General features: G+C 37.6%; 1 protein-coding gene across 5 annotated transcripts in view; it reads left to right on the top strand.

The window, feature by feature from the left end:
- Positions 1-27,071, top strand: part of ITGB6 (integrin subunit beta 6) — an 80,777-nt gene that overhangs the window by 4,427 nt on the left and 49,279 nt on the right. For all 5 annotated transcript variants that reach the window (XM_046019735.1, XM_046019736.1, XM_046019738.1 and 2 more), the window contains 4 exons: positions 531-777; positions 12,809-12,974; positions 14,223-14,384; positions 17,841-17,936. In XM_046019735.1, the coding sequence (XP_045875691.1) occupies positions 531-777; positions 12,809-12,974; positions 14,223-14,384; positions 17,841-17,936 (671 nt within the window). The remainder of the gene's footprint in view (positions 1-530; positions 778-12,808; positions 12,975-14,222; positions 14,385-17,840; positions 17,937-27,071) is intronic.

Raw genomic sequence — 27,071 nt, 5'->3', positions numbered from 1 at the left:
TCATGTACCATCTTACATATCATTGATTATTTTGACTCAGATTTCCCATTCTGAAGGAAATAGAGAATCACTGGCCTAACACTTTCCTTCATTCACATTGGTCACTTGCACTCCAAATGCCTTACTAAAATAAGCTTATCTAACAGTAAGCATTTGAATTACTCAAATGTTGTTAAGGCTCACCTCACATTTCTTTAAGCGCTGTAATGTAGCTTTAAACTCCTCTTTATGTTCTTCTCTTTTGCACATACAAAAAATTCAGCTTATCTTCCATCTAAATGGATGCTAGTTCTCCCAAGGAGATATAAAATATCCTAACTTTTACCTCCTTCAGTAGCTCTAAACTAGCTGCTGAGAGATTGTCATGGTCTCATTCACTTGTAAACTTTACCAGATAGTTTATGAAATCCTAAGTATCTTCAACTTCAGTTCTCACTGAAATGAAATAGCCAGGTGACCCAGTAACCGGCCACTCACGAAGAAGTCTCGAAGTATTTTCATGGATTTGCTTTTCTCCGGGGGCTTTGCAGGCAGTGAACAGACTCTACAAGTTCAAGTCCGCCAGACAGAGGATTACCCAGTGGACTTGTATTACCTCATGGACCTCTCGGCCTCCATGGATGATGACCTCAACACCATTAAAGAGCTGGGCTCTCTACTCTCCAAGGAGATGTCTAAATTAACCAGCAACTTTAGACTGGGCTTTGGCTCTTTTGTGGAAAAACCCGTCTCCCCTTTTGTGAAAACAACACCAGAAGAAATCGCCAACCCTTGCAGGTAAGTAAATGATTCTCTGGCATTGTGGATCACTGATTTTCTGTAAAGATAGCCCCACTCAGAGCTGTGCTTGGCAGGATATTGCTAACTCCCTGGCATTTCCCACCTTCCAGGTTGGATCTCAGCAGCTCTCTCAGTTGCCTGGGCTTCTTGAAACCAAGTTGACCTCATCTTAATACCTGGTTCTAGTCTTGGGTTCTTGCAGCTTTCTCATGTCTGTCTTCCTGTGTAGCAGCTTTTTCAGGATGTGGCAAATTTGACTTTGTGTTTTGTAGACTAGGGAAGCAAATTTTTCACTGTAGGTACCAATGGCCTGTGTCCATCCCAGCCCCTCAGAGACCTTCTAGGCCCAAGGACCACCACTTTCTGAGGCTATTGGACAGTAATTCACACATCCTCAAGGTATCTTTCTCCATTACTATGACTTCTGCCAAAATAACAATTTGTGCATCTCTGTCTGACATACTTTGGGAAATGCGGATTTCTCTTTCTGCTTGGAGAAGGACTTGGCAACCTTCACTCCTATCCAATTCGGTAGGAAATGAAGCATAATGGACCTCACTATACCCTGTTATTATCAGCTGTTAAAATCATTTATTATCCGGATGATTGTCGAGGGCAAGGTGCTTTGTGATGGCTTACCTGTACAGTCTATGACATATTCAGGATCAAATTATTCAATCTCTCTCTATTAAGAAGATCTATCATTTGCTCTGTGCCAGACTCTGTGCTGAAGGTTTCACATACATGACTTCATTCAATCTTCATAATAACAGCAGTTGAAAGCAGGTTTTATCATACCTATACTCAGAAGAAGTAACAGAGGCTCTGCCAGGTTAGTAATTTTCCCAAGGCCTCATGACTAATCAGTGATCTGTACCAAGTCTAAGCTGATCCCAAACCAAGGCCCTTTCTACTACGAATCTAGTGTATATGCAATGACTTTCCAAAACCATATTGACTTTTAATACTTGTATATACCTAAGGCATCATCTCTAAAAGACAAGAACCTTTATAATGTCATTTAAAAACACTTCAGTGTGGTTCTTAACAATAATCTAACACAGTCAAAATAATTTGACCATGAAAGGAATTCATCACTGATTATAACTGTTAGGAACTGTGTTTGGTTGCAAGCATCAGGGATAGTAGCTTATAAATGGAGAGTTTTTTTGTTTCTCACATGAACAGAGTCTAGAGAAAGGCAATTCAGGGCTGATACGTCAGGTCCCCACATCAGGGATCTGGACCTTTTCTGTTTTCTGCTCTACCATATTGGCTCTTGGATTTTATCTCCAAGGCCCAAGGAGTTTTCAGGGATATTACTCAAAACTTCTTCATTGTAGGCAGAAAAGAAAGAGGAAAGAGGGGCAGATCAATAAAGGGCATTGTCTTTCTCCCCACCTTTTATTTTGAGGTATAATTGACATGTACCAAGATGCACACATGGAAAAGCTCAGACTGATGAGTTTTGACAATTGAATATACCAACATAATTTCTACCTAAAACGTGATGTAAAACATTTCCATCACTTAGAAAGTTTCTATGTGTGTATTGTAGTCAGTTCTACTCCCCCAGAGGTAATCACTTTCTGAATTCCATAATTTAGATCGGTTTTTGCCTATTCTTGGATTTCATATAAATGAAATAATACAGTATATACATTTTATTTCTGGCTTCTTTTGTTCAATATAATGTTTTTGAGTTTCATCCATAATTTTGTGTTTGTCAGCAGTTTGTTCCTTTTTGTTTTAAGTAATAGTCCTCTCTATATATTTACATACTTCACTTATTCATTCTTTCATTGAGGGACATTTGGGTTGTTTCCCACTTTTTGGCTATCATGAAAAATGATGCTATGATTGACCACTTGTTTATAAATCTTTGTGTGTAGGTATGTTTTGTTCTCTTGGATAGATACCTAGAATTGGAAGTACTGAATTGTGTAAGAAGTGTCACTTTAATCCTTAAAGGAACTATCAAATTTTTTTCCAAAGTAGATGTGCCATTTTACATTCCATCAGCAATGTTGAGGATTCCAATCATTCCAAATCCTTGATAACATCTAGTATTGTCAGTCTTTCTAATTTTAGCCATTCTAGTAGCTGTGTATCTTCCTGGAGCTTTAATTTACATTTCCCTAGTAACAAATGTTGTTGAGCATCTTTTCATGTGTCTCTCTCCCATTCTCATATCTTATTTTGTGAAGTATCTTTTCAAATTTTTTGCCCATTCTTAAAAATTAGATTTTCTTCTTAATATTGTATCATATGAGTTCCTTGTATATCCTGGATAAAAGCTCTTCACCAAATCTATGCTTTATAAATATTTCTTCCCAGTTTGTGGGTTGTGTTTTTATTTTTGTAGTAATGCCATTGGCCAACCAAAAGTTTCTAGGTTTGTTGGAGTCTGGTTTGTCAATTTTTAAAATTTTTGCCCAACCAAATAACCCAAATTGTCTCCTTTTTTGATTCTAGAAATTTTATGGTTCAAGCTCTTGCATTTAAGTCTATGATCTCAAATAACTTTTTTATGTTTGGAATGAGGGAAAGGCTTAGATTTGTCTTTTCTTCCCCTGCAATTATCCAATTGCTCCAGCACTATTTGTTAAGCAAGATTTTCCTTTCTCCATTGAATTATCTTTATGCCCTTTTTAATAAGCAATTGAGTGCATATGTATGAGTGTAATTCTGGACACTTCATTCTGACCCACTGATCCACTGAATTACACCCATGTAAACACCAATGCCTTCCCATTTTTATTACTGCAAGTTTATAAAAAATCTTGAAATCAAGTGTGTAAATCTTCTTTGCTCCCCTTTTGTTTTGCTATTCTAAATACTTAGCATTTCTACAGAAATTTTAGAATCAGTTTGTTGATTTCTTCAAAAAAACATGCTGAGATTTCGATTAGAATTGCACTGACTCATAGGTCAATTTAGAGAGAATGGATATCTTAAAAATACTGAATGTTCCAATCATTACATATGACATACATTTCCATTCATTTAGATATTGTCTTCTTTCTCTCAGAAATGGTTTGTCATTGTCAAGATAGATATCTCACACATCCTTTGTTTGATTTATTCCTAGGGTTTTTAAAAAATATTATGGTTAATGGTGTTTTCTACTTGTTTGTTGAAAACATATAGAAATGCAGTTGATTTTGCATACTCCCATTGTATCCTGCAACCTTGATAAATTTTGTCATTGGTTCTAGTTTGATTTTTTTATAAATTCCTAAAAATTTTCTGTGCACTTGATCATGTCATTTATGAATAACAACTTCTTCCTCTTTGAACTTCTTCATTCTTTTTCTTGCCTTATTGCACTGTTAGGGTCGTATTAAAGTGGGGAAAGATGTCACTTATGTTTCTTGTGATTTTAGGAGAATATCTTCAACATTTCACCATTGATTGTGTTGTTAGCTAGTGGTTTTTTGGATTCCTTTTATGAGATCAAGGGAGTTCCCTTCTATTTCTTATTGGGTAAAATTTTTTTTATCATAAATGGATGTTGAATTTTATTTCCTCAATTTAAGGAGTTTTGTCAGAAATTTTCCTCACATCTTTATATTTGTATCTCATTGGTAGACTATGTTACATGGCTACAGCTAGTTGCAAAAGAAGCATATTGTACCCTAAATAAAGCCAGGATTCTGTTAGTAGGGAGGAAAAAAAAGAATGGATCTTTCTAGCACTTCCAACAACAGTGAACAAATAAATTTCTAGAGAAAAGATTTATGCTGTATAATAAATAGTAAGGTATGATTACTGTTATCAGTTGTTTGATTCACTTGTAAAGTGAAATAAACTTTGTTTTAACACCTCCTAATTATTTAATATAAAAGCATTTCTAATGCTCTGCCCCCCCTTTTTTTTAATCAGAAAAAGTCATACCTGTTTAAAATCTGTATTATTTAGATCTTAGGGTAGCGAGTCTAGCAGTGTAGTTTCATTTAGGATTTCGAAGTGTTACCTCTGTTTCAGAGGGCTTGTTTAAAATTATTCTTTCTGTCACAGGCCAGATAAGATGTAGGAATATGAAGTACAATTATGACAATGGGAAACAATGCTAAGGTATGTTTCCAGAGAAAAAAACTAAAATTAACAAATAAATGGCACAGCTAAGTGGGCAGGCCATCATCTAACAAGACCCTGCCTTTAATCAGATTCCTAGAAAAAAGAAAGGAGTTTGACCTTTCAGAGCTCTGACTCTTTTCATTCATGCATTCTTTTATTCATTCATTCAACAAAAATTTACTGTGCTCCAACTATGTACCAAGCACTGTGTTAAGCATGGGGATATCTGGAAGAAAAAGATTTGCTCCCAGTCCTCAGAAAGTTGAAATTCTTTGGGGAGAAGGCATGCAATATAGCATGGTGATATAAGAGCATGGGTTTAACAGTCAGCCCTGGATTTGGTTCTGATTCATCTACTCACTTATAACTTATAACTCACTTATAACACTTATAAATGAGTTTTTCATCCTCAAAGCTTTAGTTTGGAATAACCAGACGAATCACACACAGTGGTCATAAGGATTGGGTGAGGTAATGAAGAATTTGGTACTGGCCTTGACCATGAAGTGCTCCATAAGTGGTACTTACTAACAACACCAAAAGAGTGAAGTTAGGGGGAGAGCAGAGTATGGTATAAGGTGTGGTGAATGGGGTCCCAAACAAGGATTATACAATTGATCTCTTGGAAGGTCAATATTTTCCCATTTTTTAAAAGGTATTATCTTTATTCTTATTGACAAAACCACCATTAGTGGGGCGCCTGGGTGGCTCAGTTGAAGCGTCTCCCTTCAGCTCAGGTCATGATTCCTGGGTCCTGGGATTGATCTTGACATCAGGCTCGTTGCTCAGCAAGGAGCCTGCTTCTCCCTCTCCCTCTGTCTGCTGCTCCCTCTACTTGTGCTCTCTCTCTCTCCCTCTCTGTCAAATAAATAAATAAAATCTTAAAAAAAAAAAAAGACCATTAGTTAAAATTATAAATAGCAAGTTCTTTCCCACATTATGTTTTTTTCTTGCCCATCACATTCTTAATTCTTCCACTTTCTCTGTCCAGATTCTACCTCCCAGACATACATACACCAAGAACTCAAATACCAAACATAATAGTCAATCCTTTGATCAATCCAGACCTTATAATTATGGAATAAAATGTTCTTTAGTAGGAAGACAATGAGAGGTAGGAGGAAAGAGTGTGGAGTTTTTCAGACCTGGGTTTAAATCATAATTTTAGACAAACAACTTACACTCTATGAGCTTGGTCTCTTCTCTTGTAAATGGGGATAATAATATTCACATCCTAGGATTATTGTGAAAATTGAGTGAGTTTAGAACATAACAAACAAGTGTTAATTTTCTTCCTCTCATCAACTCTTGGTATCTCTAGTTATTTTAAGCTGGAGTCCTCAAACTTTTAGATGTCAGGACTTTCTTACACTTCTAAAAATTAAGACCCCAAAGAGCTTTAGTTTATGTGGGTTATATTTATCAATATTCAGCATATTAGAAAATAAAACAGAAAATTTTAAAATAATTATTTATTGAGTCATTAATAATTACAATAGGAAACACACAGCACATTACTATAAAACTGTTACTATAAAACTGCATCTTTGTTAAAAATAAATTTATTTTTCAAAGCAAAACAAAAATTGGGCACCTGGGTGCCTCAGTGGGTTAAGCCTCTGCCTTCGGTTCAGGTCATGATCTCAGGGTCCTGGGATCGAGTCCCACATCGGGCTTTCTGCTCAGCGGAGAGTCTGCTTCCCCCTCTCTCTATGCCTGCCTCTCTGCCTACTTGTGATTTCTCTCTCTGTGTGTCAAATAAATAAATAAAATCTTTACAAAAACAAACAAAAAATTAGCAAGAAAAGTAGCACTGTTTTACATTTTTACAAATCTCTTAAAATATCTGGTCTAATAAAAAAATGACTGGACTCTCATATCTACTTCGGCATTTTATTTGTTGCAATATTTGTTTGGTTGAACTCCATGAAGAAAGTCAAACCTCACATAGATACACAGTTGGAAAACAGAAAAGCATTTGATTTCTTCTTATAATGTCTGTGGACATTCTTCTCTGAGACTATGTTCAACCTAGATAAGATGTAAAAGCTAGTTTCAAGGGGTATCTGAAACAATGTCAATGAACTTTTCATAAATCCATTGGTCGGTCTTGCATTTTAAAAAAAATTTTAAAAATGATTATATTTATTTGTTTATTTGAGAAAGATCTTGCAAGTAGGGGGACGGGGCAGAAGGAGAGGGAGAAGCAGAGAAATCCAAGTATACTGTGCTGAACAAGAAGCCTGGCGCAGGACTAGATCCCATGACCCATGAGATCAAACATGAGCTGATAACAAGAGTCGGAAACTTAACTGACTGAGTCACCCAGATGCCCTGTCTTGCGCTTCTAATGGCTCTTTTACTTTGGTATGAGATTTTGTAATATGCTTCAGCCATTTGGAAAATATTGTTTCAGTGAATTGTGTAGATCTTCCAAGTTTCATGACACAGTATAAAAAAAGTCACATTTGTTAATATCACCATAAATCTCATCAGATTAAATCCTGAAGTACTGACAAGCTATTGATCTCATGGGTAGCAGATTAAAGTTTTCCAAATTTTAATTTTCTAGTTACCTCAAATTTTATCATTGGCAACAAATACTGACAGTTGTTTTCCTTGAACGGACAGGCTTTCCTCATATTTAAGAACATGTCTGCTAATAATAGTTTGGCTGTCATGTTGGACATGTAAAACATGTCCAGGTAAAACCGTTCTATTAAAAAAAGGGCCAGTTGAGCTCAAACAATTGCAAAATTTTTTCCCCATTATAAACTTTCTACTTTGGTGCTGCAGACATGCAATATGCGTATTTCCCATATAGTTACACAGAAATATTTATTTATTTATTTATTTATTTTTAAGTAAGCTCCATGCCCATGGTGGGGTTCAAACTCATGACCCCAAGATCAAGAGTCACATGTTCTACCAACTGAGCCTGCCAGGTGTCCCAGAAATATATATATATATATTTTTTTAAAAAACATGTACTCAAGGGTGTAGACTTATAAAATTAATAACTTTTACTGTTTTATCAAGGATAATCAAGTGCAACTAGCAATTTTGTTATGATGATAAACACTTGCCAGGAAAAATCCCATGCACCACTAGCCGGTTGCCAGCCACTGCTTTGATCCCGGTGAAGGCAGCAGCAGCTTTACTCATCATTGCCTTTGCAGCATCAGTGCAAATGTCAACACAGTGAAAAAGACAAATCACATCTCTTATTATTATTAAAAAATAATTTGAGCCGAAGGTCTCTCTGAAAATGTCTCAGTGACCTTTGTGCCTCTGTTTTAACCTAATCTCTAAAGCTTTTTGGAGTGGCGTGCTTTCTTTATCTTCCTTGGATGTAGAGTCACTAAAAAATTTTATTATGTATTTATTTATTTATTTATTATTTTCTTTATTTATTCACGTAAGAACGCTGAAGTGGCTTACATTTTTAAAGAAGTTTCCTAAGGCTGTTATCTAAGATGCAGTAACAAGAATATATTTTCCATTGCCATGTTTGTAGATAGGTTGTAATGTACATTTAAAAATATTTAATAGCACAAAGGTCAGACTTTCTTCCTCTATTGAACCCTGTGAGAGATTTGTTTCTTAACATCATTCCTCATGTGCTGTGTTTTGTTTGTGTTTTAATACGACACCAACAGTGAGGGATTCATTGTAGTTTTGCAAAAGAGGAAGCAAAACCATGACATGTTTAGATTTCTTATATGTACACACACATAAATATATATGAGTGTACAGAATAGTTTCTTATTGCAAAGGTAATACAAGCCCATGTGAGAATGCAGACAAAAAGAGGAAGAGAAAAATTATTTTTAATCCCACTCAAAAAGATGGTGGTGTAATCTTAGTTTATGTATATTTATTTAAAATTCTAACAAAAAATATAGTCTTTTTTATATTGTGTTTTCTAACTATTCTGCGTTTGAAATGTAAATCTATTGTTACCTAGGTACTTAAAATCAAATTATTTTGTAATGAGTACCTACTTCCTTCGATTGCTATGCTAAGAAAGTAACAGCCAAATATGAGTCTCTGTTAGAGGAAGGACTCTGATCAAAACAGAGGAGTCTCCACTCAAAATTTCCTGGCGTGACCCAAGTCTGACATTCTGTTTTGCTTTAGCTGCGTGGGTCTCCCAGCCCATGCGTCTATTTTTTGAATTAAACTAACATTTCCTTCCACTTTCTAAAAAGCACAGAGTTCTAGTAGGATCTATCTAGTAATTCTAAACCACAGAGGTCAATTTTTTGCAAAAAGATAGGAATGCGAATTCTTTGGTTTCAGAAGATGCTCAAATGCCATTTTGGTAGAGTATGAACAAGCCAACCCAAATAAAAGATTAAGCTAACGATTTCCAAGAACAGTTAGATTATAGGGACAGTGGCCCACCTCACATAGTTCCATACATTTTATCTCATGTAACCTTCACAGGAACTTTGTGAAGTAGGTACTTTATCAGTCTCATTTTACAGATGAGGATACTGAGGTCCAGCAGTGGTAGGTGACTTGCCCAAGAATAAAAAACTACTCAGTCCTTTTATTCTAAATTGAATGAATTTTCTTCCAGCACACAACTACTCTAAATGCTAGCAGAGCAATTAGAACAAACACTAAATCATTACCATTTAATAGGTAACAATTGGAAAAAAAAAAAAGTAACAATTGGAAAAGGAAATTAAACCTCTTTCTCATATAATTCTTTAAAATATATCTCACATTTTAAGGTTGAAAAACATTTGACTGCATAAAAAGTTTTAAGGAATATATCCCCAAACAGCATAAACAAAATTAAAAGACAAACCACAAAGACAAAATGTTGATATTTTTAAGAGAAAAGTTTCTTAAAATTAAGTTAGAAAATAAAAACCAAGAAAATGAACAAAAGATGTAAGTTGGCAATTGGCAAAAGAAGAAATACAAACTGTCAATAAATATGAAAAATGAGTGGTCTTGGTAGCAATAAAATGGAAATTAAAGATTAAGTTAAGATGCCATTTTTAACTAATCAACTGGTATATTTTTGTTTTGTCTTTTTTTTTAATGATATAACTGATACAATCTTTTTGGAAAGGAGTTTGCTAATATGGATGGAAAAGTAACTCAGCAGTTTCCCTTGAAAGAATCAACTCTAAGCAGAGATACGGTCTACAAAGGTGTATGCAGAAGGATCACTGTGGTATTTAATTGCAGAAAGATTTATTAAATAAATTTTTAGTAATAGATTATCAAACTGCGATGCATCTCATAACTATTAAAATTTATGTTTTTATTTTCTTCTTTATACTCTTATATTAACTCAAATTTTCCTCAGTTAACATGTGTTATTACTTTAATCAGGAAAAAAACCATATGATTCTAGAGGTAGCGTTGATCAAATCTATGTTTTGTCCTCAAGTCTGTGCTAGACTCTGTGTAAAATTAATTCATGTAAAAAGTGACAGTAATGTTTTGTAAGCAAGTACCTGAAAAGCTCATTGTGCTGTGAGCTTTGCATATTTTATCTCAGTCAGGCCTTACAATGATCCCACTAAGTCGAAACTATCTGTGGTCAGCATTTCAGAGCTTCCATGAAAGCTAATGCAAGATATTAAAAATAAGAGAATGAGATTGCCTTCTGAGAATTAAAGTTAAAAATAATGAGTCAGAAAGGAAGTACAAGAAGTTCCGTAGAAGCTAGAGGCTGGCTCATGGACTCACCAGGTGAGGTGTCTTGGCAGAGCGGAAAGATTGAATAGGCCTGTAGGCTACTCATAGGAGGTTAGGCGAATGCCGAGAATGAGCAGTCCCAGAGGCAAGTATGGGCCATAACCACCCAAGAGCCTTAGCCCAGGCTTTTGCAGAGTTTCCAGTCCTATCAGCTAGTAGGGCATCCCAAATTTTTGTCAGCTGAGAAAGCTGACTGCAGGTTAGAGAGAGCCAGATATGATCAAGAACATCCTTCTGGAGATGGTTTTCTTGGGACAACTTGGGCTGCTGAGGTCTTCCAACTCCCCTTGTTCTGAAGCCTGAGGATATTTTGGATAATGACCTACTTTCCATGAAAGTCTACCAACAGGAAGAAAATAACTACCTTTGCAGACACCAGCATTTTGGTCCCAGGAGAGCTCCATTTCTCAGTGTAAACAAAGCCATAGTCATTTTCTGATTTGTGTAGTTGATTCTCATCACTCATGGGAGTCTTGCTCTACAAACTCTCCGAACACTGACTTAGCCAATGCTAAAACTGCTGCTCCGAGGGAAAACACAAGATTAAGCTCATGCGAGGCTAATTTTTTTTTTCAGTTGATCAATATATATCTTTATTTTCTGTGTCTTTCTTTTTAAAGACAACTCAACACATATTGTTGATTCATTAGCATTGTATCACGGCCAACAACACTGTATAAGTCATGCCAGCACAAAGTTTATCTAACAGACATATTTTCTCTGTAAGGCCCATAACAGACTTATTGCACTTAGGAACACTAGACAACAGCACTACACTTGAAGGCCATTCTAAACAGCAAAATCACCAACAAAAAGCCCAAAACTGGAAAAAAAAAAAAAAAAGAAAAAGAAAAAGAAAAAAAGTGCCAAATAGACCATGAAAGGACACTTGTTTATAGTTTGAGAGCTGAAGCAGAACACAGAGCCTTGTTTTACCTCAGTGAACCAGGTGACTCAAATTTTTTGCCAGTCTGTGTGTGTACATGAGTGAGTCAGAACATATGGAAGGTATTGATTTGGGGGTTAAAATAAACATTAGTGTGTATTGTGAGAATGAAGACTGACTGTATACGTCAGGCAGATGAACTTAGTGAAGAGAAGCATCAGTCTGAAAGATGCTCCAGCTCTTCCTGTGCTCACAAGACAGGCTCCTGAACTTAGAAAGCTGTTCTTATAAGAGTCAACCTGCTCTCCCCAGCTGGCATAGTGGAACCTCACTGGGGGCCAGTCTTTTTGTCTCTGTACTTCTATATACATGTTTCTCAAACGTTAGAATGCATCAGGAAGATTTTAATGCATCACAGAACCCATCCCTCACATTTCTCACTCAGTAAGTCTGGGACTCTTCCCAGATTTTGCATTTGTAACAAGTTACCATGTGATGTTTGTGTGGCTGGTCCAGAGACTGTACTTTGAGAACCTCTTCTCTATACCATTACATCCATTTTATAAATGAACACCTGAAGCTCAGAAGGTTGAGTAACTTGTCCACAGTCTCATCCACAACTACTAACTGGCTTTCAGATTAAGATGTGGCTGAATTCATGATCAGCTTTTTCTGTTCAACTGCAATATCTTTGGGGCAGATCTCATCCTAACATGGTTTTTCTCCCATGTGTCAACTGTTTTAAGTGGTAGTTTTATTCCTAGCCAGGCCCACAACAGTCTCTTCAGTCATTGTTGAGTTGAGCTCCAGAACCAAGAGATATATTCGGGGGTCCTTGGCAGGCAGAGTTGGGAGTACAGGAAGGAGCAGAGTAGAAAGAAGACGGGTATCTTTCTCAATCTTGCTACAAGGTGACTCATACTTGATAACAGCTTAAGCTATTGGAATACAAAGGAATTGTTGTCATCACAGAAACTTAATGGTAGACTTTGGTTGAGAAGCACTAGAAGGTAGTGATTACACACACACACACACACACACACACACATACACACACACACACAGGAGTGGAGAGTCTGACCTGATTATCTGTTATCTGAGCTTGAGCCAAAATAAACACACAGTAAGCGCTAAGTGGTAGCTAATACGGTCAATTTGGAAGGGGTAAGTGGGAGATGCTGAAACAAGCTTAACCGGGACACTCATAGCCAAGTTCCAGAGTCAGGCACTTGAGGAAAATCCATCTTCACTTAAGATGAAGTTGCTAGGCTACTAGGTCCATTACTTGTGTGCTGTATCATATTTCATCAAGAACATTTTTACATCTTACTTTTGCAGTAGTATTCCGTACTTCTGCTTACCTACATTTGGATTCAAGCACATTTTGCCATTGACGAATGATGCTGAAAGATTCAATGAAATTGTGAAGAATCAGAAAATTTCTGCTAATATTGACACACCAGAAGGTGGATTTGATGCAATTATGCAAGCTGCTGTGTGTAAGGTACGCTGAGGGCTAACACAAATTACATCTCTTATCAGCAAGTCTATTTTGAAAAGTTTAGATAACTATCTTTCCTTTAATTGCTATATTTCTACATTTCTTAAAACACAACATTTCCAAAAATTTGTAATTCAGTCATGTTGAAACAGATACTTTTTTATGTCTGATATTCAAATGATCTAATAAAATTATAGTAGTGTTAGGAAAAATTGTTTAAAACAGTAGTCATGTATGATTCATTTTCAGAGATCAAGATTAGATTAGTTTTTGAATTAACCATGGTAAAAATAAAAATCAGAGTCAGAAATTAATGAAAAAAGTAAAAATGCCTTGTATTGGTATAAACTTCTACATAAATTTAAGATTATGATTAATAAGATTAGATATCTATTGTTTTGAACCAACAAAATAGGTATCAGAAGCTATGTTGTCCCTACAACAATGCAGGAACACCACTCCTCCTTGACAAACAGGTATCCAAGGGAATGATTTCCCTTCTTCAGAGCATAGCTCTTCCTGGAAAATACAAGGAAACAGACAGGGCTGAAAGTCCTGGAAGGTGGGTGGATGGCAAGGTATTATGGAAGGAAGGAAAAAAGTAAGGTGGGATGGCCCTGCCAGGATGAGCTTTCATCCCACTAGTTCTAGGACTAATATCAATTAAAGGGGAGCTCTGCTAAGAAACAGACAACAGACCATCTTAGAAAGCCATATCCTGGAGGTCATACTTTGATAGGCAATTTTTACCTTTGTATTACATTTATAATTTTTGGATGGTATCAGTAGAAAGAGAAAAATGTGCCTAATTTTGGGTGACATCTTAATAAAACAGGCATCGTTCAAGTCCATTGTGTATTACATTCTTACCAGTTTTGCTTCAGCTTGGATTTGGGATAATCTATGACCTCCCTCATTCCCTCTCCTCATTTTGGGGAAATGTGACATTAAAATCTGGATAGTAAAAATAAGTAACTATGTACAAGTCAAGATCAACTGGAAGTGATTATAGTGGAACTATTTTTTCTGAAGCATAAATCATCTGAAAGTGTTATCCAAGAAAAAGCAACTGTCATAGAATTTCGTGTTTTTAATACATTAATAATTATCAACTCACAATAGATTAAAAAAGGTCAAGATAGATCAGCAATATAGTTTTCATCGTCTGAATGTATCCAATCATAATTGATCTGCTCTCAAAAAATGCCTGCCTCTATCCCATATAACCCAAATGTTTCTTTCTCACTGTAGGAAAAGATCGGCTGGCGGAATGACTCCCTCCATCTCCTGGTCTTTGTGAGTGATGCCGATTCTCATTTTGGAATGGACAGCAAACTGGCAGGCATCGTCATTCCTAATGATGGGCTCTGTCACTTGGACAACAAGAATGAATATTCCATGTCAACTGTCTTGGTGTGTAACCTGCATTCTATATGGTTTCCAGGGTTGCATGTAGGCAAATGAAACAACACTCACTACAACACACATCAGAATCACCCACATTTGGTGAAAACAGTGCACATTTTCTGCTTTGAGATGGACAAATTCCCCTATGAGCTTCCTACAGGAACACATGTGGGGAGTGGTATGTGAGAAGTTTCGGTCTACTATGGCTTGAATGACGCCAGAAGCTCCTTCATTTTTCAAAGAGCCCAAAGTCAGTAAAAAGCAGTGCAGTCAGCTCATTCTGTTCTCAAAGACAGCTCCAGAAAGGGGGGCTGAGGCCAAAACAACAATCACCTAGGAGTTTCTTTGAATGATGGGTCCCAGAGTTGTGCCCCCTAATAACATCATACTTTTAGGCACCATGGTTCTTCATGGGGAACAGCTGTCAAGTACTGCTTGGCTGGTGTTTCTTCACATTTGGCTTATTTTTGTCGTTTAGAATTTTAAATATTTTTTTAAATGCTGGTAACATTAAAAGAAAAAAAAGCTCTTGACTTGTGTAAAACTTTCAGAGCTCTTTGACATACACGATCACATTTGATGCTCCCCAGAACCCTGGGTATCTAATAGTCCTCGTAGGAACTGCGAGGCTGCCACACAACGTGCATGTGTTGTTCCCTCTGTCTGGAATGCCCTTCCCTCTGAGGCTGCTGAGAGACTCTTAATTATCCTTTAAAACCCAACTCAATGATGACCACTCCCAGAGAGCCCTCTTTGACCTTTGCTGAACCCCAAAGTGATCAACCCTCCCCTTGCTCTAGTACATAGATGTCTTCTTACCCATCATTATATGGAAATGTGTTTGCTTATGTTGGTCTGTCTTTCTCTACTATGCATTCCTCGAGACCAGGACTGGTGTATTATCTCTATTTCCTGCCAGCACAGTACCGGGAACACAGTGGGTTTTGACTATGTATGGAATAAAATTAAATTATGAAGCAGCAACCTGGGAAGATCATATTGTCCCCATTTAACACTTGGGAAAATATGACACAGAGAATTCAATTCTTAAAATGACAATGCTATAGAAATGTATGGGCGAGAGAGAGAGAGATAAAGAAAGAGAGAGAGAAGAGAACCCAGAATACTAATATTAGATTGGGAAAACTATTCTCTGAAAAAAGAATTCAGTGAGAGATTATATATATATATATATATTTTTTTTTTAATACAGTGATGGTAACTAGTTAAAAAAAAAAAAAACTAATGGTTCACAAATCACCTGCTACCATTTCTTGACTTAAATTGTTAAATTTCAACATGAGTGTTTTCCCCTAAATTTTGACCAATAGTATTCCTCAAAATTTTATCATATAAGTTGCCTTTCCATATTACAATATTCATGAGAATAGCCACATTTTATCTTTTAGCCTTTGAGTGCCAAGAAATTGTGAGACACGAATCTCTTTTTTATTACTTTTTCTTGCGATTATTCAAATGCCCCATTAATAGACATCCTGGAAAAAGCAGGATCATAGAAGCAAAGATGATTGTTGCTTCATATGACTCTCTCATCTAATAAATGTTCAATTCATTGTTTCTCAATAAGTTGCTGCAAATGCACAGAAGTCTTGGGTTATCTCCATGCTTGCCTACAGCACTGGACTCGGTTCCAAGGGCCACTAAACAATAGGACATGGTCCCTGATCTTGAGGAACACACACATAATATAACTGTGTGAATTAAGCCAATTGATCTAGGTCAAATAGAAAACAACACTTGTCCACTTATGAAGGGCTTCATGGTATGATCCTTGCTACATCCCCACAGCAGCTGAAGTGCAAGAACCTGGAGACAGAGGGGCCAGCATAGGGGGAAGTCAGGCTTAGAGATGAAGAATTCTTGGTGTTCGGGTAGTTGAAAAAGCATCTGAACATGTCAGACTCTGGAAGATTTGTGTTATCTCTATTCTACTACTGTTTACCAGTAAAAATCCAAATAAGATGGCAAGCATGAATTATACAGCCATATGCAGTTGGGTCTTTTACCTGAGTATTTTAGGCAAAATTGCACTTTTCCCTCAATTTGAATCTTGGGTCTAACAAAGATATTAGAATTACTCCCAGAGTGCAGAGAATATGTGAACATGTTCGTGTCCAGGAAGGATTACTTCCTCCACTTTGGCTGACTTCATGATCAACATATTCTTAGTTTCATTGTTTTCAGGCTACTTTTTCATTTGAGTTTCCTCTTTGTACATTATCCACGTCTGGAGTCACACAACAGCCAAAGGTGCTGCACGGTTTTTAACTTTGGCAAGTAGAGGCCATGTTCAAAGTTGGTTAATCCATGCCTACTTTTTTTTTTTTAAGATTTTATTTATTTATTTGACAGACAGAGACCACAAGGAGGCAGAGAGGCAGGCAGAGAGAGAGAGGAGGAAGCAGGCTCCCTGCTAAGCAGAGAGCCTGATGCGCTCAATCCCAGGACCCTGGGATCATGACCCGAGCCGAAGACAGAGGCTTTAACCCACTGAGCCACCCAGGCGCCCCCCTACTTTATTTTTGAAAGAACTTGTATCACTTGGGAATGAATGTGTCAGTGAAAAAAAAAATACACTGTGTTTTCAGTTGTCCTGAAAAAATATGGTGGGATCCCATAAAACTGATTAGTGACATCAAAACATCAGTAAGACCAAACCCAAAACTGGTGCAGGAATGTCTCAAATCAAATGGACACAGGAATTGTAGGGTATCATCCTTCAGCAGGCTGTCCTTTTCTCAGCTCTCCACCCGCCTCATCCAATTCCAGCAGGAGTTTCTGAGCTATCTGAGTCCCCTCGGTCACATCTATCATCATCTATCCGCTCCTCCCCTGACTGTAACATTCTCTACACCTTGAGCCTGCTGCCAAGTGGCACTCAGAAGAATTGTGTCTCTACCCTTGAAAATATGACACATTATAAGTCTTTAAATAAATTCCAAGTGCCCTCCTTAGAAGCTGCGCGCTCGGTCGAAGAGGACGACCTTCCCCGATAGAGGAGAGGACCGTTCTTCGGTCAAGGGTATACGAGTAGCTGCGCTCCCCTGCTAGAACCTCCAAACAAGCTCTCAAGGTCCATTTGTAGGAGAACGTAGGGTAGTCAAGCTTCCAAGACTCCAGACACATCCAAATGAGGCGCTGCACATGGCAGTCTGCCTTTCTTTAAAAAAAAAAAAAAAAAGAAGCGACAGACTATAACACACCACATTGCCAGGCACTGACTCTTAGGAATTAATTGGATTTACAAGATTTAGGCAACAATTATTAAACCAATTAAGTGACTATGTTAATTGTGTATTTTTTAAATTATTATTATTATTTTTTTACTTGGAACCAAACCAAAATGCCAAACTCAGTATGGTAGCTTTGAAAGAAGCATTCCTTTCTTTATTTTACATACTTGTGTTAAGATGATACTTAAAATCTTTATGTCAATTTTAGGAATATCCAACAATTGGACAACTCATTGATAAACTGGTGCAAAATAATGTGCTATTAATCTTTGCTGTAACCCAAGAACAAGTTCATTTATATGAGGTAAGCAAACACAATTTGGGGAATTCCTCTGGGGAGAGTACTCGACATGAAACTTTAACATGAACTCTGAGGGTTTAATGCATGGAATGCCATTAGAAAATCGTGATCGCTGACAAATATACTGGACACTTGGTAAAGTGGATTCAGTTACTGTTGGCAATTTAAATTACAAACCCAGGGGCACGGTGGAGAGTGGGGGACAGATATGGTAGGACAAGAAAGAAAGAATTCGAGAATGACACGGTAAGTTGTAAGGCACCAATGGATGGAGGGCACCTACTTAACAGAAATCAATCTGTCTTCCCTTGAACTGTTCCATCTGACCTGGAGAGGGTTAGCAGAGAATGGGAGCAGAATTGACTTCAAATTTTCAGACAGCTATAGATCAGATGCATATATGTAGAGGCACAATTTCAACCATTGAGAAGAAAGAAGTTGAAAGAAAAAACTTGTTAAATTGGGCCAAAATAAATTTTCTCCTTCCTAGTAGCTGGATTTGCAGTTCGAGTTTGGAAACACCAGATGCAGGAAAGGGAACTGTTTCCTTAGATGAGCTAAAGTTCATAAAACACTGCCTAAACTGTAAAATGCATCTGCAAACACAAAAGGTTTCTGTGGTTTCATTCCAGCCCATGAAAACAGTATGTCAGAATACCATGAATCAAAGTAGTAGCAAATGATTTATTGCTAAAGGATGGTTTCACAGAGAAGTAAGGAATCTCCAGCCTGGCCCCAAGAAAATGTAGAGAAAATAAGTGTACGTTAAATTGTCTACATCTTCCTTCTATGCAGAAGCTTCAAATACTCCTAAATTCAGAGTCTGATCTCCCCTTCCTTTGAAAGGACCTCTTAACTCTCTTGGTGACTTCACAGGGCTCAGGAAACTCTGAGATTATTTCACAGAAGGTTTTGATTAAATGCCACTCACTGCTGAGGACAGTATAGCCCATGAGCTTGCAACGGGTTTTGTAGAAAGGATCCAGGAGGAGATCCTATCTTGCATTTTTAATGAGAGGAGGGTATTGTACTCCAGGTGAGATTGCCTTCTGCTGAAAACCAAAAAAGTCCTTGGCAATCAAGCCGCATACTCAAGGCCTTTGTTCTACTCAGAGACCATGTGGGTTCACCTGATCTGGGCATTTTTTTTAAAGCTCTTTAGTATGTGATACTTGTTTCCAATGGTTTTAAGCAGTAGAGCTGCAGTAAAGATTTTTTTTAAAAAAATACCCTAAATACAATAGGGAGCCTATTCTGCTCCTTAAGGCTATAGTGAAAGGACCCCAGCGGTCACAGCACCTCCTCCTCAGCCGGTTCCTGTTTAGAAAGGGCAGGATGGTTGCACAGAACTTTTCTTAAAAGGGGAGTCTGGGAACTACGATTGATGATCATGAACATAGTCGTCCATAACTCACTTCGGTAATGGTCTTTAAGACTCACAACTCATTTACACGCCTCCTCAAAACTGCTATTAAAAAGACAGAAGAAGATGAAAAATAACCACGTGGCAAAACAGAATCTGTCGGATTTAAGTTTGTTACACTGATGTTTCCCCTGTTGCAAAGGAAATGATCATTTCCAAGGAAAACACCAGATTAGAGCCTGCCTCTAATGTAACAGCAGGACATTTATTTTGCCTGCCTACTAATCTCATTATGAGGTGAATTTATGTTCTGTCATGATCTGTGGTCTTTACCATCCAGGCTCCACTAAATTCAAAAGGACATTGTCAGGGAGCCACGCAGCAGACCAGGGCAGCAGCCCACTCTATGACTCTGATGCTTTCTTTCATCATTTTATCTCTATTTTGATAGACTCATCATTTCATCTGCATTAGTGGGGGCGGGCGCGGCCGCCTGGTCTAAAAATAATAACAGCGACATTGCACTTCCCTGAAGGCTTCACACAGCATGAAAATGCTGATCTCTTGTTTTATTGATAATGAAAACTGAAAATAAACCAATAATGGCTTGTGTTGCATTTCCATTTAAATCTCTTAGAAGGAGCCCTATATGAGCAGGAGCCCCATGCAACCTGATGTTTGGATAGCTGGCGATAGAAGGAACATATCTACTAAAGAATCAGTGAAAAATAAAATCAGCAATAGGATAAATAAAGCAGCTAAGTTGTTGGGTCTATGGAAAGGCAATTTGCTTGGCCCGGCTCTGTGTTGAGCACAGTTTTGTGCACACACTCCAGGCAGGGGATGGCTCTGATTCAATGGTGGCCCCTCTTGCAGCAAATACGATTTATGTCGCCCATTCCTAGAATGCAGGAAAAATCACTGGTTTTGGTTTTGGGTTGCTTTTTTTGTTTTTGTTTGTTTTTGTTTTTTGAGAGGGGGTAACTTTGTTAAAGGTGCTCTGGACTGTCCAGGTATGTAGTGTTGCTGTTCTTTGTGGTAACAAAGAAGAACAAACAATGGAAAGCATAAAGTAAGCAGTTTTGCTGTCAGTTCACTATGACTGCAACGTGCACCCCAGACTCAGCAAACAGATGATTTTGAACAAACTTATTATTATGAATAGATGCCTGTTTGTCCAATTACAGGGTTCAAAAGATAATGATAGATAATAGACCGAGCAGTAGGTAGTATATTACATTCTAGTGCTAAACACCATTTTGGTGAATCAGGATTCAATTACCCAAGCTTAAAAAAAAATTTATCTTCTCTGCTGCTTTCAAATGTGTACTATTAATTTACATTAAGATAGTATCAGGCTGCTAAAGCCCAATTGTCTAATTTGACTAGTCTTTTCTTCCTAGTGAGATAGTGAGATAAAAAGCAATTAAATTAGCTTTCTTAACTACGTTGTCAAATTATATTATTAATCACCTGGGATTTGTTGCAAGACTTTGAAAAATTCTAATCTTTCAAAATGTCTACATCTGGCTGGAAAAGATGAGTTTTGTGAAGTTAATAATGATAATTATTATGTAACCTAGTATTTACAACATAATGTTGAAACTTTAGAAAGTAAACAAGACGTTGGTAATGAACACCTCCAGTTTAGACGCTAATATCCATGACTGCTAATTGATGTCCATGTGGTTATTAGGACAGAGTGATGTATCTAAATCATAGGGACAGGGGACCCATGCTGGGTTTAATACCACCAAAAGGTCCTTTCCTCTGGAGGTGAAATGTCTTCAATGATTGCCTGTTTGAGGAGAATGGTGGGTTTTGCTCATCTTTCTGTTTAGGCTATTTCTTGGTGCCAGTAGATTTTCATCTTTTGTCAAATTGAGTCAAAGTTTCTAAATAGTAACTTGGAGTTTTATGTGACAAATACTGTCAAAGTTGAGGGAGCCCATGTACAAGAGCAGGGAGAGGGGTGCCTGACCATTGCTACAATCTTCTGCAGTCCTGACTGTCCCCTCCTCCACCCCTTCCACCTTGGACCCAGATGGCACCAGAGGACAGGAACTCTCTGCCATCACCCTTGGGACCAACCGGTTGGATAAGCTTAAGAGCGTTCTTACTCGGTCGTAAAAGGAAAAACCCTGAACAAGTAACCCAACTTGATGATCGCTATTATCTAAGAACAAGCATAAAGAGTAGCCACAACATGCTATGAGCTTGATGTTTTTGTGTGGTTTGTGAATATTATCTATCACATACAAGTTTCAATTTTTTTAGGAATCAAAAACTAACTTTTTTTTTCACCTCTTCTTTCCTTTTTTGCTCCTCTTTTGAGCTTTTCACTGCAACAAGAGAGTTGAAAGGAGGCAGAGAATTAGAGAGGGAGATAAAACAAAAATCAGACCCTTTGCTGTCTGTTAGCCTGTTCTATTATTGTTTTGTTTTATAATGTTCACTACCGGAAAAGATCAAAACAGTTTTGCTCTGATGAAAACCCCCTTTTCTCTGGCTTCAATTTTGACAAAATAAAAGGACTGGACCAGATGACCTCCCACTAGAGTAGTCAGGGACTCTAAACCTGGTGGAGGTAAATCACCATGATGCCAACGATCTACACACCAAGTTCAGGTGGCCAAAACATAGCTAATTTCAGGGTATGGACAAAAATGTTTATTCTATCAACCCCATCCTATAATGAAGTATTCCAAATTTATGCTCTTTGTGGATATAAAATCATCGAAGAATAAAAAGAGAACTTCTGGATTATGAGAAATCCCCACAGAATTAACAAATTACTCTTAAGTCAAGTGTAATGGAAAAGGATTTTGACTTCTCTTTAATTGATAGTATCTGGGAATAAAGACTGAGGAGAGCTAGCCTACACTTTCCTCATTAATGAAAACAGCTCGTAGAGAGGGAGGATTTGGAAACAAAACTCATGTCCTCATATTATCAGGGCAAAGTTGTTAGAAGCATTTCCCACACTAATTAATAAATCACAACCGTGAAAAGTCACCAGTAGTTATCCCGAGTTTACATATAGTACTAATAAAGAACTCAAAGGCTCCTAAATCAGAAAATAAACACACAGGATAAAAAAATTAAAAAGATACAGGTTTAAAGTAAGGTTTTAATGAGATGTCCTATTAGGCCAACCCTTAGACAGATATAAAATGGGATTTTTTAAAGTTTTATTTATTTAAGTAATCTCTATACACAATGTGGGGCTTAAACGCCTGACCTTAAGATCAAGAGTCGCATGTTCTTCCCCCTGAGCCAGACAGGTGCCCCCTAGAATGGAACTTCAACACAAAGCCTAATTGTTTCAAAAATTTACACAGTACCCAGAATGTCTAGCGTATCATTAGAACCGATATGTTATTGATAGTGGCCATTTATTCATTCATCGAATATTTCATGAGAACCTCCCTTGGACCAGGCCACGCTTTCTAACTACAGAGGAGGGTAAGACAGAGTGACTGCCTTAAGAAGTCTCATGGAGCATTAACAGACTTGTAGACCAATAATTTGCCTAAAGAACAGGGTGAGGGCATCTTAGAGGTTGTGTTCTGGACAGACATCCAAGGCAGAGTTTTGCTGCGGGGTCAGAGTTTTTCACATCTATCAATGTTTTTACTTTTTTCTACTCACCATCTTTGTTAGGAGGGGCAGCAAATTAATTGCCTATTGTAAAACTAGCTTTGATTCTAACAGTATGATAGCCTTGGACTAAGCCCTTCACTTTATAGCAATGGAAACTGAGAGCCAAAGAGGTCATGCAGCTATGACTATGAGAGTAATAGGGATGGAATGGTCTGCTGAGGGCTTATTAGGTGGTAGCTTAGGGTTAAGTATTTTAACTCATTTTATCATTTAACTTGCATGTTATGGACGCAAAATAAACCCAAATAAAATAAAAAATTAAAATTAAACCAAATAAAATAAATTAAAATGAAATAAGTAATAAAAGAACTCAAAACAAGTCGCCTGTGAGAGCCAGGATTTGAACCAAGGCACGTTGAGTCTATAGGCCTCAATTACTGAGTTAAGTGGCACTGGAACCTTGGCTGCTGTCCCGAAAGAGCCTGCCAATCCCTAACTACTAGACAACCAGAGAAGCAGCCTCATCAACAAAGTAGCCAACTATGAAAGTCGATGAGCAGTAAAAGCACAAAGCCTAAGGGTAGAGCAGAGCAGTGTCACAGGTGAAGAGATGAGTACATAGAATTCTTGAAAATGGCAGAGTCCTTCAAAACCAGCGCACCCTTCATCTCGGGTCCTTGACGGTTTCTGTTAATTTAGATGAATACAGCAATTTTACAAATTGTGGACTTGCAAAAAAAGAGACATTGGGATTCTGATTTATGGGCTATTTAAGTTGAGTGGTAAGAACAGGTGACACAGCTTGACACATCATGCCATTGGCCAACATATTCTCAACAGCTACTGTCTGTAGTAATCCCCATCTGCAGTTCCAGCCAAAGGAGGAAAGGGGGACACATGGTTCAACAAAGACTACAGGTTTTGTTATGATGCTACAATTCAAACACACAGAAAGATAGATTCATATAATGACACCCACATGCCTACTACCCAACTGTCTCAAATCTTAACATTTGCCACCATCTTTGCTTCAGATTTTTTAAGGAAAGAAGACATTCCAGATATGGTTGCCTCCTGGGTACCTGTACAATGCTAGCCCTAGCCTCCTCTTTTCTTCCATAGAAGTAATCAGTTCCCTGAACTTAGTGTTTATCATGCCCATGTTTATTTTTTGTACCATAAAAAATCTATAGATCCATACATAATTACATAATTTTGGCTTACAAGTTTAATTTCATGCTGTACCTATTATTTCTGCAATTTGCTTTTCAGCTCAATGTTATGTTTTTGGGGGCGGTTATAATGGTAAAAAACACATAGCATAAAATTTACCATTTTAACAATGTTAACATATGCAGTGCTGTGACATTAAGTACATTCACATTGTGGTGCTCGATGTTATGTTTTTGAGGCTTATCCACAGAGATACGTGTACCTCTGGTGTACTCTGTTCCCATGCCAGGCCCGGTGCACTGAGTGTATGCACTGCAGTATGCTCATTCTGCAACTGACAACATCAGATTGTTTCCCGTTGTGCAGCATTACAAAGGTTGTGGCCATGCACATCCTCGCACACGTGTTCTCCACTGACAATCCATGTCTAGAACTCAAGTCCTTGGCTCACAGGAAATGGCATCTGCACGTCTCCTAAGTGTGTCCAAACTGCTTTCCAAAGTGGCTGTATCAAATAATCTACCAACTCTGTGGGAGTGTGGTCAAAAACAGGAAACAAAAAACACCAGACACTTTAAGTTACTTTTTTTCCAATGACAAAATTAATCCATGTTAGTTGCCAAAAAAAGAACAGGGGGGAGGTAGACACAGAAAAGCACAAAGAAGAAAATAAAGATCACTCATACACTCACCACTTAGACACAGCCAACCATTCTTGACATTTTAAAATAACTCTTCTCTTTTTTTGCATGTATTTACATAGTTTAACATAATTGGCATCATACTATACATATTAAATATATTCAGATTTCTTGAATGAATTTATACATTTATAGTCTTATAAAAGCATGAAAATTAAATTGTATTTAGTTGTATGTCAAACGATCACTTTTACTGACAAGAATCACATTAGATGAAATCAAGGTCATTGTACAGTATTCCAAATTTGTGGTTGCCATGCTTACAGGGTGTCTGCTTTAAAATAAAAGCAAACTTGCTCCCAGGCACCTGGGTGGCCCAGTCAGCTTAGTCGATTAAGCCTCCAGCCTCTGTTCTTAGTTTGGGCTCAGGTCATGATCTCGTGGTCGTGGGATGGATCTCTGCGTTGGGCTCCTGCACTCAGCCCTGAGTCTGCTTCAGATTCTTTCTCCCACTCCCTCTCCCTCCCCTTCTGCCCCTCTCTCTCTGCGTGCCTGCCTATGCTCTCTCTCTCTCAAATAAATAAATAAATAAAATCTTAAAAAGCAAAAACAAACAAACAAACAAACACCGTGTTCCCCTCCCACCAGCCCCAGAACATCCACAAACTATATTTTTATATTAACTACCAGGTCGCTTTTTCACATATTTGCATGGTACTTAGTTATTTTTTACGTATTCATGTAATAACCTTAATAGGACTAGCAAATTATTTCTAGTATTCTTTTTCTAATCCCCAAAAGTGCCCTTTTGATGAGACTCCAACATCTGTGAAACAAACTCTTTCTTCAAAGGCACCCCCTCTACCACAAAGGGCTCAAAGCTCTGTTAAGGGTTCCACTCTGCTTTCTCGGAGCCTCACAGAATTCTTATTTAACTCAGTCACCCATTTATACCCTGAAGCCCACCTACAGCAACAGTTGGCCACTCTGTCCATGCCTGCAAGGTTGGCCCAAATTACAGTGATGCTTAAAGGAAGCTCACCTTGGCTTGGATCACCAGACAGGAGTTTAACTACAACCAAGCATTCTTCACATGGCATAGCCTTTTGCAGATTACATAGAGCATCAGGGTGCAAGGGACAAGTTAAACTGACTGGCCCTGGGCATAGAAAAGTTTGGGAGTATTGTGCATTTTAATTTTATGCCTAATGACCTAAAAGAGCCAAAAATATGCTACAAGAGGTAACTACTAATTACAATATCGTTCAATATTTTCTTGCCCTTGTGGTATTGAATCTTCAAAAAGTAGACAGAAAATTCTCAAAGGAGAACATTTTGTTGAGCTTGAACATTTTGGACACATTTTATTCACTTATTCAGAAGTCCACATACTTTTTCTATAAGGTTGACAGATTTAGCACATAAAAATACAGGATATTCAATTTGAATTTCAAATAAACAAAAATAATTTTTCTTAGTATTAGTATGTTCCATGACATATTTGAGACCCACACTAAAAACTTTGGAAATATTACTAAAAAATGGAAAAGAATAGTGTGTAACAATGGAAAAAATTAAAGAGGAGAGTGTAAGACTTTCTTCTATAGGCTCTTCAGGGAAGACCCCTTTTAAGAGGTGATTACAGAGAAGCAACCTAAACGTTGAGGGGTTTTCAAGAGGAGAAGGCATGTGCAAAGGCCCAAGGCAGCAAAGGACTCAGTGCTCAATGTGTTTGAGAAACTGAAAAAAGGCTAGCCAGCCTGATGTAAGCTAGGATAGAAGAAGATGCAGTGGAAAAGGTAGGCTACAACTAGACACCTCAGTCTTAAAGACCTAGAGAAGTAGCAGGGTGTTATTCCATGGGCATCATGCATTCCAAAACATCACTTTTTTTTCTTGATTTAGAGAATAGATATCACAGGTACCTGACCAACTAAGGACCCCTTATGAATTATGGGTGTACAGTTTTTTTTTTTTTAATTTAATTAATTAATTTATTTATTTTTAGAGATTGAGAAACACAATCGAGGGGAGGGACAGAGTGGGAGGGAGAAAGGATCTGAAGCAGACTACTCACCAAGCACGGAACCCAAGGTAGGGCTCAATCCCATGACTCCAAGATCATGACCTGAGTCAAAACCAAGGGACAGAGGCTTAATTGACAGAGCCACCCAGGCGCCCGTGGGTACATAGGTTTAAAAACATAGCAAATTTATTTTCCAGATTGTCACAACCCTTCCTGGAAGCATCCATTTGGCAAGAAGAAGGATGTGGACAGATTATTCTATAATGGATATTCTTAAACTTTGGTGCTCATTAAAATCACCTAGGAAGCTTTCTAAAAAATCCAGTGCTCGG

The sequence above is a fragment of the Meles meles genome, chromosome 9 (genome assembly GCF_922984935.1).
Source record: "Meles meles chromosome 9, mMelMel3.1 paternal haplotype, whole genome shotgun sequence".
NCBI classification, from domain to species: Eukaryota; Metazoa; Chordata; class Mammalia; order Carnivora; family Mustelidae; genus Meles; species Meles meles.
The sequence above is the reverse complement of the archived record's forward strand: the minus strand, read 5'-3'. Positions and strand labels throughout refer to the sequence as shown.